The sequence below is a fragment of the Physcomitrium patens genome, chromosome 5, assembly GCF_059467195.1.
Source record: "Physcomitrium patens ecotype Gransden chromosome 5, ASM5946719v1, whole genome shotgun sequence".
Lineage (NCBI taxonomy): Eukaryota > Viridiplantae > Streptophyta > Bryopsida > Funariales > Funariaceae > Physcomitrium > Physcomitrium patens.
Window position 1 is genome coordinate 11,931,075 of NC_143414.1, and position 19,073 is coordinate 11,950,147.

The 19,073-nt window shown below is 41.8% G+C and overlaps 2 protein-coding genes across 2 annotated transcripts; both read left to right on the forward strand.

Annotated features, from left to right (window-relative positions):
• The first annotated feature begins 5,215 nt into the window (after positions 1-5,215).
• On the forward strand, positions 5,216-9,285 carry LOC112282203 (uncharacterized). The gene is made up of 4 exons (XM_024519561.3): positions 5,216-7,403; positions 7,558-7,775; positions 7,876-8,092; positions 8,332-9,285. The coding sequence occupies exons 1-4, from the start codon at positions 5,709-5,711 to the stop codon at positions 8,815-8,817; spliced, it is 2,616 nt and encodes an 871-aa protein (XP_024375329.1). The 5' UTR covers positions 5,216-5,708; the 3' UTR covers positions 8,818-9,285.
• Positions 9,286-10,001: 716 nt separating this feature from the next.
• Positions 10,002-18,431, forward strand: LOC112282204 (protein TRANSPARENT TESTA 9). Its single transcript, XM_024519562.3, has 21 exons — positions 10,002-10,457; positions 10,869-10,920; positions 11,262-11,338; positions 11,602-11,738; positions 12,095-12,191; positions 12,326-12,383; positions 12,707-12,815; positions 12,950-13,073; positions 13,333-13,537; positions 13,895-14,160; positions 14,422-14,510; positions 14,597-14,667; positions 14,842-14,925; positions 15,192-15,263; positions 15,695-15,835; positions 16,160-16,265; positions 16,515-16,586; positions 16,753-16,811; positions 17,098-17,239; positions 17,359-17,528; positions 17,741-18,431. Exons 1-21 carry the CDS (start codon positions 10,411-10,413, stop codon positions 18,008-18,010), a joined length of 2,448 nt encoding a protein of 815 aa, XP_024375330.1. The 5' UTR covers positions 10,002-10,410; the 3' UTR covers positions 18,011-18,431.
• The last annotated feature ends 642 nt before the right edge of the window (positions 18,432-19,073 follow it).

Below are 19,073 nucleotides of genomic sequence, written 5' to 3' on the forward strand. Positions count from 1 at the left end.
GAAAGTTGCAACTTGATTGTGCATTTTATACCATTGATTATAACAAATTTTGATCTTTTTAATATTTTTTATCATATAACTAATAACTTAGGTCATATTAGTAAAACATTCATTAATAGATATTTTACATCTTTCATAGATTTATATCATTTTTTAAATATAAATCACAATTTTTTTTCTTTGATACGTATTCTAAAAGTAATGTAGTTGTTTTAATAGCTATATATTTACATATAGATAATTTTGCAAATAAGATATATATATATATATATAATGACATGCTTGTTGTTTTGTAATGAAGTTAATTTTTTTTTGTGAATACTTCAATAATTTATACTTAAATGACAAGAGATTAGAATATTTGTTTTCTGAGTGCTATGGTTTAAAATATGTAACAAAATACATTTTGATGTTACATAATTCTTCAGAAGTACCATTGTATCATGTATACCTATTGTAATTCTTGACATTCCTTCTACAAAACGATTCTAAGTATTTATTGTTATCAGCATACCAAACCTTTTTAATTATTCAAAGAAACAAATAACAGTTAGCAATTATCTCATATACTATTTTTGGTGCTATACACTTAAATAAAAAATCTATTAATAAAGTATTTTGAGACCTTGTGCAAGATTCCAAATTTCTTGAAGTGTGCCTACAATTGACTACCTAAACACACTTGGTGGTGCGCACATCCAACTTTTTGTCATCCAGAAACACTGCATGACCATGCAACAGTTTTTTATTTTTTATTTTTAATGATGGTGATATAATAGTGACATTTTTGTTTTGTGTTTTGTGTTTTGTGTTTTTATTTTGTTATTATCACATGTTTCTTATTGTTCTTTAAAAAGGTACTTGTGTGACGCATACATATTGTCAATTCACAATGATTTGAAAATCTCTGATTGTAATGTTTTACTACTTTTCAAACTATCATGTAATATCTGAAAACCTCTACTTTTATATTCTTAATATAGGAATATACACGTAATAAATTGTTTTTATTTTAATTTTGGATGCTGATAATTTCAATGTTGAGACCTTTGCGTTGTCGAAGCATGAGACATGGGTGGGGATGAGACAGAGTAAGTAGAAGAACTTACAAAGTTGGAGCTGAAGTCAGACCATGGTAGTCGTCCGTGATGTGTGTTTTGATGGCCGTATTTTCCTGGAAACCTTTTCAAATATACGTCCTCCTTATCGCAGTTGCGTAGATTGCTTGTAGGAATTTAGTCCGGCATTTTCTCCGGCTTTCGTGGTTAGTGACATGAAACAAGCAGCCATTTTCGCTTTCGAGGGTGCAGTTTTACGAATTGTTCATATTGATCAAATTTTATTGCCTGTGACGGAAAGCAGGCTGGAGTCGATGCACGAGTATAGTTTAACTCCAAGCTCTCTGCATGAAGCTGTTTCTATGAGGCTAGAAACAGAAAAAATTGCTACTGTGTTGGACAACGAAACTGGTTAAGGAATTTCTCGACTTCATCCGCGGTTTGACCCAAAGCTAAGGCAAAAGCAAGCTTGTCCTTCAGAAGAAATGGTAGTTTGTGGAGTGGCTGGTTCCAGAGGTTGATCCTTGAATGAGTTCTAATTTTTGCACTTCGAAGTACAGCAGCCTGTGTTTGAAAGCTCTATGTGGTTATTCTGTGTGGTATCCAACCCGCGAGGTTACGGTTTGTGACATTATGCCACAGGATCTTTAACTGAAGTAAAGCTGCTTTATCAATATCCTGGTGCCCGACTTGTATTAAAACTGTGTTTCATGTCTCTTTTATGGACTCTTCGGGTTTTGACACAGGACGACCAATTTTACGAGCAAAAACATTTAACCGTGAGGCGAGCATGTACTCGTATCAAAGTCATGCTCGATCCTCATATCAATAGTGTTAGTTTTTTTCGCCATGTTAGACAATGCAAAATCCTATTCAAGATGCATATTGACAATCAGCAGAAACAGGTTTTCATTTGTGAAGTCTCTGAGGGCAATTCTATCCCTGAGCGCATTTGTTTATTAGCACTACACATGTCACGAGCATCACACTATCACATTGCAATCTTGGGCTCTCACTAGCTAAATGATTTGCATTAGTTTATTGATTCTGTCTCACTGAACTTCATTTTTCCGCGATGTTTTGAGGCATGAGTAGTCTCTGTTTACATCCGAGAAACGTTTTACACGTTCTTTTATGCCGCCTGAATGTATGTATCTCAATAACATACCGTAGCACTGAAGTGACACACTCTCTCAATTACCTCTATTCCCACAATAGGCCGTGAAGATGAACTAATCTATGATTCTAATTGTCTGATTAATCGAAAGTTTAACGAGGCAATTTCGCTGGATCTGGTGAAGGGACGTTGGCGTATCGCAAACGTCCAGCGCGCAGAAGTCTAGTCCCCATGACGAAAGAATTTCATCGATCTCGTCGCAAGAAATCCAACTCCACAGAGAAACGAATGGATCTCATAAGAAGAGGCCGTACTTTCCGATTTATCAAGGTTTCAGTTTCAAAGTGGTTCCGTCCGACCTGTCCATGTTCAGTCTGTGCCAGTCAGCGTCCTATTACAGATGAATTGTTTTTAGAAATCGATCGTGTCCTGTGTGTCAGCTAGTTTCCGAAATGTCAAGAGAACTCTGACTTTGGAAAAGGCATCTTTTCCAAGTCTACCCGAGATCGTTCTGGGCTTGCAGGCAATCACGACCTAATCATTTGAAATGCAGGATCTACGTTGAGCTCGAACAGTCTTGAACGGATCTTAGGCAGTGCATGTTACTATATTTCCCAAGTTCCTTGCCAGAAGCGATGGCATGTATGGTTCATGCTGGGGAGGAGGTAATTTACATTATGCAGTCGTACGAAGACTTCTGAAACATCTCACACGGAAGGTTTATCCGAAGCCATTGCAAAAAAAGTGGTGTCTTTTGTGTGTATGCAGGAGCACCCCTTCATACATCAGTGAGTCTGATGTTTTCCACGCGAGCAAGAGAATTTGTAATGGGAAAGCTCGGTTCTAAAAGCTCCGAGCTACTGCACAGCAAGCACGTCGGTCTTGAACGAGGTAGCAAATCCAAAGTGCGTGACCCCTACGAACCTAGCAATACTCTCGTGAAAAAATGGTTCATTTTTAGTACTTCTCTGAAACGGTAATGTTTTTTGCGCTGTTCTAATGCTATTCCAACACGTAAGGATGACACCTTGTGTTTAATCCTCAGTGTTTTACGTGTTATTCTGAAAACTATTGTGAGTGCTCTCTACGGGCTTTGCAGGGTATGTGCGTGTATGGAGGTATATATTTGATTAGTTGACTAAACTAGAGAATTCTTTCGAACAGTTTTATTTTTGTGCTGATGCCCTGCTTTGTTGATCACACTGTTGATAGAACTATGCTGATGGTAAGAAATTTTGCAAACTAGCGACGACTCTCATCCGAATCCTATGGCCACTTTTTTCTTTTTTTAGATACCCATGAACGCTTTGCATTAATTGTTGAAAAACGAGATTTCCACACCCAACAATAACTGCAAAGTCAAGGCATGTGATAGGCAGTGTTGGACATTTGACAAGTTCAAATTGTGGTTGGAACTCATGTAAAGATTCAGTTTCGTGACACAGTTTCTGAGTTTTTTCTTTATTAACAAGCATTCAGAAAGCGTCCTTTGTCGTCACATTCTGACCGATCTGTTCATTGGTTTTAGGAATCTTAAATGTTCAAGCTTTAAATGTTTGGAAGTAGCTCACATATCGCTAATGTATTTATGAAGTATCTTATCATAATAGCTCTCATTATGACTGAAACTTGAAGTATCGTTTGAATTCAGTCAATGATTTTAAAATGTTTATCAGCACATCTAATGAATCTGCGTCAACACTTTTTGGTTTCAAGCATATACATCAATTAAAAAAAGAAAAGAAAATGTAAAGCATTCCGGCGAGGCATTAATTATCTAATCCTACCCCTTGCCAATGTTCATTTTGTTGCACCTTGTGTTGATATTCTGTTTATATAGTTTATTACCCCATAGCCCATGATTGTGACCTTCTCAGTACAGGTCTTCAAAACGATTCTTAGAGTCCAATATTATGCTCGCACGATTTCAAAGAGCAAAATCCTCAAAAATTACACAACATTAAAATCACCGCAGGACTTACAGTCTACCATACAACACAAGTTTTTACACATATGTATAATTCACCTGCCTAATACACAAAGCAAGTGGAACAGTTCCTGAGCACAAGAGGTTGGAATGCATGGATCCATCAGAATGTCTTGAAAACAACATTGAGTTAAACCACAATTGGTAGAGTGGAAAAATACGCACATTCTCAATCAGTACCTAAAGGCACATGCTGTAATCAACCTTCCCACAAGTCAATCCTCGGATTCTGAAGAGTACAATGAAGGCATTTGACTCCTCAAGATGAAACATAAGGGACGGCGTTGCAATGAGCAGATGTTGGTTGGTTGGTCAATCCACCTCTGCGAAACACACAGGGCCCACGAGAAACCCCAACCCATACTTCACTCACACGCATGGAGAATGGCCCTACTTTCGTACCGTCCCATACAAAGCAAATCCATGATTCGCATCTCCTCTCCAGCAGCGATGAGGTCTCACTTTGTGGGGCTTTCCTCATGGTAAGTAGCCACAGCACAAACCCTGAAGCACACGGAGTCCCAGAATAGACGGAGGAAGGGAATTAGGTGAACATTCCCTGGGAAAAGCCCCGATTTAGAGCTCAGATCTTTAGGTTGAGTTTGAATCGCATGGCAACCTCGCTCACCGCACTGCACTCCAACTCCAAAGGCATCTGCAGAGGTGGGTTTTTTCGGCAAGCGAGATTTCGCCAAGGGCTGCCCAACTGCCCCGTGACGAGGAATCTCCCCATAAAGAGTGCCAGCGCCGCAGTTGCCATGCAGGAGGCACGCAGGACCTCGAGAAGAGGTGCTCGGCTACAGTGGATCCGCGCCAGATCCATATTCACACAGGCACAGAGCCGGCGGACGAACCGGGAGAAGCTGGGAAGAAGGTGCAGAAGCTCGAAGCCCAAGAGACAGCCCGCAGCCAAGCGCGAGACCGGGCTTTAGGGAAACGGGCTTGGAATTCAAAAGCCAAAAAGGGTCCCTAGGCTGCTGCCCTGATGCTGTGTTCGTCGGCTGCCCGAGGCGCTGGGGATGAGATGCGTCGTGCGGATGGAATGGAATTTCGTTGCGGAGGGGGGGATAATGCTGAGGTGGGACGGTCGACGGACCTTTCAAAGCATGGCATCCTAAGGGAGCCACCGCGATTCTCGCAGTAATGGTAGGTGGTCGACGTTGAGGGCATTCTAAGTTAATCGCTAACACTAGCTCTAGTGATGTGACTACTTATCATTTGGGCTCCTTCATTGTCATGAAGAGGTTCTAGGTGGAGAGAGAGATAGATGGGCATCCCTTCCTCGTCGTGGAGGGAGTTTTCCTCGAGAGTCAGATCCATGACTCTGATGACTCTGTCGCAGTGTTTAGGGCAAGGGTAGTGTAGGAGGGCGGGGAGTTGGGGGAAGAGTGTGAGGGTGTGGGTGGGGTTTCGGGCTTGGGGATTTTGTTGTGTCGTTTTCGCGACAAGGTCTCTTCTGTGGAGTCGTTTTTAAGTTGGGTGAGTTTTGGGACGTGTTTTAAAAATCGCGGCTGTGAAAGGGGGTGTAGTAGCCCTAGAGGTTGTGATGGCGAGCGGAGCGGGGTTTCTGTCTGCGGAGGCCAAGGCGGCGAGTGCCGCGGCAGGTGTGGGTGTGGTGGTAGGAGGCCATGGTAGTGCGGCGTTGAAGGGAGCTGCGAGCAGTAGCCGGGGAGGGAGATGGAGGCCGACTACGAGGCAAGGTGGTCAGCACAGTGGCGATGCGTGGGTAGCGCAGCGAGTGGCCGTGGCCGGTAGCGGTAGGGCAGGATGGGGACATCAGCAGCCCGGACACCAGCAGCAGTCTCAGACTGCATCCGCCGCAACTACTGCTGGAGGTTTAAATGCGGAATTCTGTGGTAGGAGGTCAACCAGGTTGGTGAGTAAGTTTCATCATGGACGGCAGAAGTTGTACATGGGGAAACACAGTCCCGAGGCGGACATGGCCGCGCAGGAGATCCTGTCAGCGCCATCTATGTCGGGTAATTCGACGGCGTTGTTGCTGGAGAAGTGGTCGCACCAGCTTGTCGGCCTGGAAGATTTTCCTTACCTTCTGCGGGAGCTAGGAAATCGGGGTGAGTGGGAGCGAGCGCTTCAGGGGTACGAATGGATGGTGCAGCAAGGACATCTTCGGAGCGAGTGGAGTAAGCTAGCGAGTATAATGATCAGTACCTTAGGGCGTCTAGGAAAGGTCGAAATAGCGCTTGATGTGTTCAATAGGGCGCAGAAGGCGGGATTCGGGAACAACGTCTATGCCTACTCGGCTATGGTGAGTGCTTACGGGCGGAGTGGAAGGTGTCGCGAGGCCCTCAAGGTGTTCCAGGCTATGAAGAAGGCGGGATGCAAACCCAATCTGATAACGTATAACACTATCATAGATGCGTGTGGAAAAGGGGGTGTTGACCTGAAAAAAGCCCTTGATATATTTGAAGAGATGCAGAAAGAAGGCGTGGAGCCTGACCGTATCACTTTCAACTCACTCATTGCAGTTTGCAGTCGAGGTAGTCTGTGGGAGGACTCCCAGCGTGTGTTCGCTGAAATGCAGCGGAGAGGGATTGAGCAAGACATTTTCACTTACAATACACTCATTGACGCTGTTTGCAAGGGCGGTCAAATGGAGCTTGCCGCTTCAATTATGTCGTCAATGAGACTGAAAAACATCAGTCCCAACGTTGTCACTTACAGCACCATGATTGATGGTTACGGAAAGTTGGGATGCTTTGAGGAAGCAATTGGCTTGTATCATGACATGAAGGAGTCAGGTGTTCGTCCGGATCGGGTATCGTACAACACACTCATCGATATTTACGCTAAGCTTGGGCGGTTTGACGATGCGTTGACGGCTTGCAAGGACATGGAAAGGGTGGGCTTGAAGGCCGATGTCGTCACTTACAATGCTTTGATTGATGCTTACGGGAAGCAAGGGAAATACAAGGATGCTGCGGGACTTTTCGATAAAATGAAGGCGGAGGGCTTGGTTCCAAACGTGTTGACATACTCGGCTTTGATTGATGCCTATTCCAAAGCTGGCATGCATCAAGATGCTACAAGTATCTTTGTCGAATTCAAGCGCGCCGGGTTAAAACCAGATGTTGTTCTGTACAGTTCACTCATCGACTCATGCTGCAAGTGTGGTCTAGTGGAAGACGCCGTGGTCTTGTTGCAGGAGATGACGCAGGCGGGAATTCAGCCCAATATCGTGACCTACAATTCACTCATTGACGCTTACGGGCGCAACGGTCAGGTATAATACGGGAAGAGTAGTACCTGTTTCCGTTTTGGTTTCTTAGATTTGGCTAATTCATGGCTTCATCTCGAAAACATTCTGTTCAGTGGTGAATGTTTTTATCGCCTGCAAGTCTTAGCATTTGTATGCTTACCGTGCAAGCTTTGTGCAGGTGGATAACGTCGAAGCCGCAAAGGGCAACATGCCGATCAATGTCTTCAATAAAGTAGGAGACAGGAGCACTGAAATAATCTGCAAGACTTTAACCTCACAGCAGAACGCTAATGATCACACTGGTGTATTGGCTGCTGTGAGTGTATTTCATGAAATGCAGCAGTTTGGGTTGAAACCAAATGTTGTCACGTTTTCCGCAATCCTGAACGCCTGCAGGTAAGTGGTATTACGTCGATTGAGCCCCATTAACCTTCGACTTTCCAATAATGTTCTTATGGCATTATTTCGTGACCGACTTGGTTGTGGTTCATTGCAGTCGATGCTCTTCATTGCAAGAGGCATCTGTTTTGCTGGAGCAGATGCGATTTTTCGATAGCTGGGTTTATGGTATTGCCCATGGGCTGTTGATGGGTTTGAGGGAACATGTTTGGGTTGAAGCGCAACGATTGTTCGATGAAATTGCTCGGATGGATTACGCTACTGGAGCAGCATTTTACAATGCTCTTACGGATGTCTTATGGCATTTCGGCCAGGTTTGCTTCGTCTTTGCTGACTTTTCTTTTTCACTACGCGGTTCACTAGGCTCTTTCAAAACTAGTATTGGTCTACTCAGTTGACAAGTTAGCCTATGGTTTGATGTCGAGTTTCAAATTGTGCGTTCTTTTTTATCTTAATGTAAATTAACAAGTAAATCTGTGTAGGGCGTCGTAACCGCAAATTTGCTAGGCAAATCATTCTTACATTCCACTCGTTTTTTAAAATTTTGGAACAGAGACAAGGAGCTCAGGAAGTGGTTGTTGCTGCTAAGCGACGCCAAGTGTGGGAGAACGCGTGGTGGCGTTCAGAGCAACAATTCTGCCTCGACCTTCACCTTATGTCGGTAGGCGCAGCTCAAGCGATGCTACACGTCTGGCTTCTTGACCTCAGAGCTTTGGTCTGGGATGGTCATGCTCTACCTAGAGTACTCAGCATCTTGACAGGATGGGGTAAACACAGCAAAGTTGCGGGCTTCAGCACCGTGAAGAGAGCTGTAGAATCAAGATTACTAGAAATCAAAGCTCCGTTTCAAGTAGGCCGATATAACGAAGGTCGGCTGGTTTGTGCTGGTCACATTGTCCGGGCATGGCTTGGAGATCCCAGGACATCCAAACTACTCATGCTACAAGATGCGATTATTAAGTCGAATCCGCAGTGGAATCGGTTCCCTGATGGATTTTTATCCTTGAAAGAACCTCTACTGGCAGATGTTGCGACGTAGATGAAGAATCCTCTGTTCTCTTACTTCTTTTGATGCAGCGTGATTTTCATCATGTCTGCCTCCAACACATGGAAGTCGAAAGCCCTCAATCAGTTGGGGTGAGCTTGCAGCTGGTTCGCCTTCGACGGGATATCCCACTGAGTCCCTTCCATTCAATTACACATTCAAATCATGCACGGTGAGGCTTGCTTAGGTTAATAAACCAGCTTCCTCCGAAAATGCCATTCGGAATGATTTAGTTGTTGGCCCACACCATGATACACGCACCATGCCTATCTGTCGAGAATTTTGGTCCTCCAGCTCAAAACCTGACGCTGATCGGTCAGTTTAGGTCATTCTTGTGCTGGGGGCACAATCTCCAGTATTGTACAATATTCAAGCCACATACTTGCAAGAGTTGTCTTTTTAGGAAAATTATTAATATTGTAATTCGAGTATTTAATGCAATACTTTGACCTTGGTTCCGTATTTCCAGTTGTGGGAATGGTATTGTAAATATCTGCGATTTTTGGAATGCACGATTGCACTTACTACCTTCTCATCACGGCTTCGATTATTCAGGTTTGGCAACTATGTACTTACAATTCACGGCATGGACTGTGGATTTTCAAAAAAAATTGTGCAAGTCCTGATTATTTATTCCAATCTAAAGCTCACCAAGATACGGAATGCCGCAGCAACATTTTGACTTTGACAGACAAGTACCTAGAAAAGAAACTTCTTAAGAATGTGTGTATCCATGCACTAGATGGAGAGTTCAAACAGAGAATGTGTCACGAAGCCACATAGATGAAGGTTATCGCCATGTTTTCTTTTCAAATCAATACAGACGATGAAAATAGTCTCACATGTGTATGTGTTTTGACCTCCAGCAACATTTTGAAAGTACCGTAAAATTAACTTGACCAGTGTTCGCAAACCTTAGTTTACAATGACATAAATAGAAACGAAATTTCGAAAGTTAATGCTTCAATTAGAGTCAACCAGGAATGTAGGAAGTGTCCAATCCGCTCTGGGAAGAGGCTGGATTCTGCCAGCATGAGGCCCCGAGCACCGGAAGATCATTTTGCATCCATATCTAACGACACCCATCAAATCTCGTCCAACGAACTCCGATGAATGATGAACTGTGGGGTTCGGGGAGTTTAGGCAGGGACGTTCATCTACACTTGAGAGCTGCAGGAAGGCACTTTCTTTTCAAACTGAGCTTAGATGGGAGCAGAGCACCTGGGAGATTGATTTGCGACACAGGGGGACCGTAGAATGATTAGCAGGAGCCGTGTCGGGGTGATTGATTGGGAAGATTTGATTGCGGAGCGGCCATGTAAGGGATGGAATGGATGGATCATGGTGGTGGGAGAATGGGAAGAGAGTAGGAATTCGGGGAGATGGGGAGGAGGGAGCATGCGGCACCGCAGGAAGATGTAGTAAGTGGGAGGGGCTGTGGTTGGGTTGCAAGGAATGACGAACAGAAGCTTGTGATTAGGTTTTGGGAGCCACGGTTGAATTGCAGGAAGAATCGGGAGCAAGAGGAGCAGGAGGACCAGGAGCGCCCTAGTTTCACTTTGTCTACGCTTGCTATCTCACGCCATCATGTGGTTCTGGCGCGCCCGCGAGCGGTTTTCGATGGAGGAGCTTATGTGAGTGAAAGAGCTTGAGCGGAGTTAGTTTTGCTGGGCAGAGTGTTGACATTTGGTGTAGGTTAGAGGAAAGTGAAGGGTTTGTAGATGTTCGCTGTCAGTAGGGCTGAATAGTTGACTAGAAATTTGAGAAATGGTTGTGTATTAGCGATGATCGCATTTTTGAGAGGTTTGGAGAGTTTGGAGCATTGTAAGGAATGTTTTGTATTGAGATTCATGTGGTGTGCGAGCAAAGGAGCGAGACGTATTCATTGCTGTCATATAATTGTTTTCCGAACATTGTGATTGCATTGCGTAGAATGCTATTCTTTTAGGAACATCTGATAGTCTACCCATGCTTGGTAGATCGTTCACTATTTCTTAGCTTGATCGCAATTCTGGCACGCTTAGCTACTGTGTTTTTGATTTCAGATACCTTAACGATCAGCTGCAAAGGGCAGCTGTGGTCACAGATTCTAACAAGGTTTGAGCCGCAGACCTGGGTCTTTTGGTAACCAATATTGTTTAGTGTATATAAGAGTTGTTAAAAAATGACAATTATAGTCTCGACTGAGGGAGCTCGCTCCGTACAAGTATGTGTTCCGGAGGGCTGTTACAATTGCTTATTGGCTGTTGGAACTGAATGTGATTTGGATGGAATTGAAGGGAGTTTCTGTATCTTTTTGAACGTCACATGTCTGGGAATGCTACAACCAAATTCTTTTCTATGTTCCCAGCAGGGTATACTCATAGAATACATAATTTTGCACGCGTTACCATTTATCATTGTAAATTAGGAAGTTCTAAATTTTGTGGATTGTTCAGGACTATTTAGTGGAGACTATTAGGTCAATGGCGGAACTTTTAATTTGGGGAGATCAGCACGATCCCACATTCTTTGAGTAAGACCTGGTAGTCCTGTTGGTGGCGTTTCGTAATCACATGGATATATTATTCGTCAAAATTGCAGTTCGCGTTTGTAACTGTGTGGGATGAAGTGTAGCTTTGTAGGTTTTCGTCATGGGGACGTTCCTAGGCTTTCAACATGGTGCTCTGCTCAAGTATCCGTAGATGCAGGTGCTGGTCGATGTAGTATATCTAGCATCACATTTTATAGTATGTTGAAATATATTAAATTCTAGCACATGCTTGCTGGAGGGTACAGCTTTTTCATGGAGAAGCAGGTGATGGCAACTTTTGTCCGCATTCTGAAGGCGAACAGAAAATCGCCCACTGTAGCTGTACAGCTGCTGCAAACGCTGAGCATTATGATTCAAAATATACGCAGTGAACACGCCATATGTATGTGTAATATCTGATTTGTACCTTTTCAGAAGGGAAACTGTGGTGGTTTTGCGTCTATATATATATAAAATGTTCTAGTGCTTTACCTTTTATTTCTAGAAGTATTTTTTACCTATCGGCAGTTCAAGTTATGTGCGTCCAAGTGGGTTAGATAGCTTGTGTTTGTTTCCTTCAGGAACAGCTGGTTTATGTGGTCACACGTCTCACGAGTTGGTCACACCATGGAGTGCATATCATGCATTAGGTGTGTTTGCATCTACTTAGATTGAGTAACCTAATTTATATCATCATGTGTAGGATGTTTAACTTTGCTGACTTGAGACTTAAACCACCTTCTGGGTACCTATGTCCAGATTATTTATTCAGCAATGAATATATCAATCATCTTATTACGTTTCCTTACGATTTTCGCCACGAAGAGCTTCTCGCCTATTATATCATCTTCCTGAGGTAACGTAAATAGCAGTTTGAGAGTTCCATACGTCGCATTGTGATTTCATTCGTTAGAATGTGCATGGAGTGCTTCCTTGGTAGATTAGTGCCACATACCTCGTAACCAGCCTATTGTCGCTGTTTGGATGCAGGACGATCAGCATGAAATTGGACCGAAACACAGTTTCATTTTTCATCAAAACCGACAACGTCTGTGAAACTTCTCCTTTTCTCAATTTGAATTTATGATTGCTCATGTTAATGTCAATCCATTCCTTTGTCTTGTCAATAACAATCACTTCAGGATTTTTTTATTTAAAACCAATACTACTCAGGATGGCAACACGTGTGGCAAGCGACTAGCTATTTCTTATGTCTTCTGGAAGTAACATCTCATAAGAACCACTTCGGATGATGGGTCATTTGTGTTACTCGTGGGGTGTGTTGAGTCAATGCTCAGTTAATGCAACTGCGGCATGTATCCTTGTGTTTTCTGCAAGTCCTTCTTTGTTCACATCCTTGTTGCTATGCAGGAGGAAGTAGTGTCCTTCCCCTTGTATACTGAAGCTATTAAGCTCTTTCACCATGAAGAGAGCATGGTTCGCATTGCTGTTCGAACAATTACTCTCAGTGTATATAATGGTGAGTTGAAAATAGTTGCTCATTCTACATTAAGTAATGTGCTTTCACGAACAGGCTATAAGTTGTTATGATTAGAAGCATTATGGTTGTTAACGTCTTTCTGGTTCTCTTGTCGGTGATGATGGGTTGGACAGTGGATGATGAGAGCATCCGAATGTTCGTAACAAACCCTGCAGTAGTGCACTACTTCTCAGAACTTGTAATTTTTCTAAGAAAGCAATCGTATGCGCTGGATGCCCTGGTAGCTGAGGTCTCAAAGTGAGTATTCTGTATTCCTTTCGGAAATATTTTGTAAGCAAGTGATTATTCTTATTTGTCTTATAGCAACTGAGGTGCATCTGTAAAAGTATCAACGGGTAGAGACCACATGCTTGCAGGACACACGAAGTGCATGTGGATATCAACAAGCAGCTTGGCTATTTTTACTGTTGTTAAACGTTGATCCTGTTACTGTTATTATTGCTGTTGTTAGCCTCACATCAGTAAAAATGACTCTCTAACCTCATTAAATGATCAGATTACCAGATTCTGGACATATGCAAGGAAGGTTGGAAGGAGCTGTTGCTGAAATTGGGGACCTCCTGTATTATTGCAATGACATCATAAATTCTGGTGTGCCTGCCCTGAAGTCCATTATGACTAAGCATATCATGAATGTGCTGGTCTTGCCTTTGTTGCTACCATCTTTGCGTCCTGTCGACAAACATGCCATCATACCATCGGTACGATTTTCACTGCTTGCTGATGCAATTTCTTTGATTTTTAAATATGATTACAGGTTTTCTTTTTGTTCCTGATACATGCATGCTACGTGTGTGTGTGTGTGTATTTCACTTTAGTTTATTTTCTTTTGGCATACAAGTGACAGGTTGTTGAGAAGGCAAGGGGTCATTTTTTATTTCATATTATTTCTCTGTGTTTTACCAACTGCGTGTGCGTGAAGTGCTTTACTACATGTTATCATTCATGCTTTGAGTATTTTATTTTTAGTAAGTTGGGTTCATCTTTTAAATTAAAATTTGTTTTTATTAAATTGGCATAAATGATACGAGTGGCCTAATGTTAGGTCTTAATCGCAGGATAAGCATATCAGCACTTTGACATCGCTATATCTTTTATTGCGACTGTTGCATATTGTGCACTACAAAGCTTTAGTTAACAGCATTGGGGCTTCGCTTTTAAGGACGGATCATTCAGTCACTCCTGATCACAAACAACTTCAACATCCTGAGTGCTCCTCAGATCAAAAGGATGAAGCTGGAGATTTTGGTAGAGAAGCAGAAGCGGGATCAGAATCTGATAACTCTGCCACAGTACTGAGTTCTTCTGAAGCCCTAGATGGCCGGTTAGTCGTGCACATGAACAGATTAGCTTCGTGTTCATGATACTGCATTTTCTTTTGAATAGTTTTCTTATGTCTTGTTTTGTGTTACTTTGGAATAGTATGTTCCTCATATTTCTATTGTATCTTTGCCAAGCTCATTTTGGATAGACCATTTTTCCTGTTTTTTATTTTTATTTTTATGTGTTTCTTAACCGGGTGTTATATGAATGTATTCTTTTTATTGCTGCATCAGTACCTTATGTTTGGTCCCTTGCGTTGCAGGACAACACTACTTTCTTATCTTCTCTGTAACGATGACAAATTGGTGATGGCATCCTTATGCCTATCGGTTTCTTTTTTGCAAAATGAAGGTGAATCTGTTACTCCTTTCTTGAAGTTGTGGCACTTAGAGAATCATGGACATGTAATTGATGATTTTGGTGTGTTGTTGGGGCAGCTTTGGATGAATCATTATTAGATGCTCTTGGAATTCTTCCTCGTCGGAAAAGACATAAGAAGCTTCTTTTGGTACGTCGTACTCACGATTTGTGTAGCTGCTAGCAACTTTCTGCAAATGTATTGCGTTAGCTTTTTGGCCTTTTAGGCAATATAAGCCTGTCATAACCTAGTCTTTTAGGTGCAAATTATCAAGGTTAATCTGATCTGGTGACAATTTCATTAATTTTAACCTTTGCTGTTCAGCAACAATTGATTGGTGACAATTCGGATAAGCATCTGGATCGACTCTTCTCACCTAGCTTGGAACGGTCGCATGATGACTTTATGGTATGGTCTCATAGTATGCAACCTATTCTGGATCTTGCTTGTACGTTCTGTGCGTTGTCATTGCTTGCTTTAAACTCTTGAATGCGCAACAAAAGCAATCTTTGGGAATTTGTATACGTCTTTGTTTATAACTCAAATTTGTGTGGAGGTCATTGTGCTTTAGCTTTCACTAGTTCCTGCTTTGGAGCTGGTTGACGCCTTAGCAGCTGCTAGGGCTCAGCGTTAAAAGCTGTCTGAGGGGGACTGATATGATGTTCTTTTGTCAGAGTGATCACTGGGAAAATCATCTGGGGCATGAATTGCTGTCAGGGTCAACCACGTTGAAACATCGGAGTCAGGTACTGATACTGAAGAATTTATATGGATTTTTGGCAAAAACACGAGTTAGTGCTTATTTACTAGGAATTTATTAAAAGAAACCCAGCTGCCAAAATGGCCGCCTGAGAGTGCAGATGCTTAACAAGCACTTAACCTATTTTTTCTCTGCCCTCTAGGAATCCAGTGTACTATATTGAGGTTCTCTTTAGTTGGCACGAGACTCGCTCCCGGTTATACAAGCCTCCGTAGACGGGGTTGTTTTGGTGTTGCAGCTGTCCACGTCTCGTCTGTTGAACTCAGTCATTTCTACTCTGCTATTTTGGGTCACGTTCTTTCCTTATATGGCCTTCCCCCAGGCTCTTGTACGATTTTGTGAAGGTGCTATGACGAATAAAGAAGCAATCCGAGGTCTTGACAAGATTCACTTTTATTTTGTGCTTGTTTTTTGCAGATGCTTGAAGCACTGATAAAATTGGTGTGTCGGAGGCCCCCACCCCACGCAGAGGTGCTGTGGCAGGCGGGATGGCTGCTTCGACAGCTTCTGCCATATCAAGAACACAAAATCAGTGATGCTCACATGTCCCTGCTAAATGTATGTGTCTCACACTCCAATTAATTTATCTTCATCAGCTTCTAAAATTTGCTATTTATGGTTGTGCTTTGAAACCCTTACTTATGGTCGTGATAGTGTTCATTAAATAACTAATTTGTGAACTTGGTCGCATTCATTACTTGATGATTCATGTTTTAAACTGAGGTCTCTAAACTGTGGAGTGTAGATTTCTGATGTCGTTATTCATGTTGGTTTTTCTTGTAACTTGGAATGAGTTGCTTTTTGGGGGGTCAATTTAAAGGTTGGCGCTTTGACTTGGCATATCATGAAGTTACTGTTAATGATAGTTTTATTTTGATGTAGAACGTATATTCATCCGCTCAACAAGAGTTCTCGCTTGAGTTGACAGCTTGCTGGTCAGATATTATTCCCGCAGTGATTACAGAAGAGTGGAAAATCTGTCGTAAAGGTGATCCTGCAACGCTGTAATAATTGCTCTTGTTACAGTCAACTGCTATTTATATTGGTTGCCTGACGTGAAATCTGGAATAATTGGAGGAAAAAACTTTCTTTTTCTTAACTTCAGATAAACTATGCGGACGTATTTATGAAAGAAATATGTCGTATTCAATGGTGCTGCATTTAATATGTAAAGATACTGTTCCTGCTTAATGCATCTATAATATGCTCAGCGTCTAATTTTCTCTCTTGTGCTCAGCATTGGACGTACCTGTGCTCAAGAAGGACGCTTCGTTTGTGTTGATGCCAAGTTCCCATACTGCTGACGGAGGTTCATCTGTCACTTCTTTTGGTTCCATAGCTAGTATTAGTTCGTGCGAGCAGGGCTTGTAGCACTTCTAATAATTTTCTTTGACATGCATGTTGTGATACTGTTAATGGAAATACCTGATCCAGCCTTGAGAGTGTAATACTCATACTCGGTATTCCTCATGCAGAGAACTCATCGCTTACTTCCTCTATTCATATTGGAGAAAGAATGCGGGCATCTGTTAAGGTAAATTTAATCTGTACACTCTATATTTATGAACGGCAAACTCTCTTTCTGCTCTCAGCGTCTTTCATCGACACACACACACACACACACATGGTGTAACAACTTTTATTTGATTTCAAGCTTTGTTCATTTCATAGATTTTTTCTTTTGCAGTAATAATTGAAGTGAGCTAGTCTGGTCAACTGGTGAACTAGAAGTGAGATAGAAATCCGCGAATCATCTGCTACTGGATTAGTTTCAGTATTCATCTTGTCCACCACTCGTGACAATCTTTGAATGATTTCAGGTTTTGATGGTTCTTTATCAAATTCGAGTTCTCCTGGTGGAGGGTACCTTGCCAGAAATGCCTCCTCTGATGGAGTTACCAGACGAAGCAAGAGTTCAACCACAGATCTTATCAACAGCAGTTGGCACGGAGGTGGATATTGGTAAGCAAGCCCGGAACACCTTATTTTTTATGTGTTTCATTTTTTGGGACAAGGTGGAGTAAGTCAACCTCTATCTTTATTTAATGCTTTCGTATAATTTGGTGTGATTTGAGTTGCAGTGAATGACGCTATGCCATGTAAGGTTTCCTTTGAAAGAGGAAAAGAACGCCAGGTACATCTCGTTGTGGTATCTGGAGGAATCTCAGGGTCATTACTATTGATAGAGGGCATTGCCTTCAAGCAGAACCGTGGGGTGATCCGTGTCACTGCCCCTTTGGCAGGCTCAGATGTAAGTATCGGGTCTATCATGTCCCATCATGTACAGTTGGGCGACTCGTTTATGTACTACTTAAGTGAAAATATTCCTCGAGCTGTTATATTTGCAAATGTTGAGTAAGAGCTGGTTTTTCTTCATATCATTTTCCATTCACAAGTTTTGCAAACATTGTTATGGCTGAGATCAAACTCGACATCTTGTGTTGGATGGTTTGTAATTGACAGCCTCGAGTGGATGAGAAGCATGCAACCTGGCTACATTTACGTGTTCGATCACCCCACCAGCCTTTGGCAGACGTAGGGAAGTTGCATTCTCCCAAAACAAGCCTAAAGAATAAGCAACTTGCAGACGGGCGATGGACGCTTGCTTTCGCAGATGCAGACTCTTGCCTACATGCCTGTCTTTCTATTCAAAACCATGTGGCAAATCAGCGTCATGCGGTTAGTCTTATAGTATCACCTTTTTTAGATTTAAATTCTGAAACGCATCAGTGATGTGAGCCTTTGGCGATATGGTTTTCAGGTACCAAATGGTATTAGTTACTCTAACGCCACAATTATCTACACTTACACTACCTTTAGTGTAGTATAAATTCTACCATTTCAAAATCTTTGGTGCTTTTTATTCACAGCCTGACTATTGTCGCCTGGGTGGATACACCCACTCTCGTCTGTGGGAAAAGCAACTGGCTAGCCTTGTAGCAAGTTTTTCTTGTGTAATTTGCGTCATGTTGATTACCTTAGGTCTAGAGAAATTATTAAGTACTTGATGATGTACAGAAAGCCTGATGTGCGTTCTTTCTCCTCCAAGCATCCACCCTATGCCAAATTAGTTACAGAACATTGGTTTGTGTACTTGTTTGCATCTCCGAAATTGTAGCCTATCTTAGTTAATACAAGATAATGTTCTTGTCCATTTGTCCTTCACTATTTTTGTTGTGACATGTCTTTTCCTAAGTCGGGTCCTGTCAGTTGCATCACTTATGAAAATATTGTTTTCATTTTATTGAAGTAGTCTTGATTCAAATTCAGTGGGTATATGGTACTGAGGAATATCCATGTAAGTTCATTCTTGAGATCATATTATTCATTGTGACTTGTGCCCTGAATGTACTTCCCATTTCTAGGACACCCTTTCCAAACACATTTTTTTGTGTTTTTTAAAGGCATTGTTGCAACATTTGGAGTTGGCAATCTAGACCCAGGTAGGACCCTAAGATTTCTATGCACGGATAGCAACATTAAAAACTAAATAAAAAAACTGACAACAAAACATTACTTCATTGCTATAGATGGGTGTGGTGTTTTCTTTATTAATTTTATCAAACCTTTTTACATGTGAAATCAAATAGGATATTATTTTAAAATAGTAGCACTATTTAAACTTCATTTGATTAGTTATTTTTTATGATTTTCCAAACAGAAAACTTCCAATTATTCAATATTGTAAATTAATATAAAGTTGAGTTATACTAAAAACTTTTGCTGTTTCGTAGTTTTATTCCATTTCAAAAATAGATTTTTTTTTTAATAGATAATTTCATATTATTGTTCATGT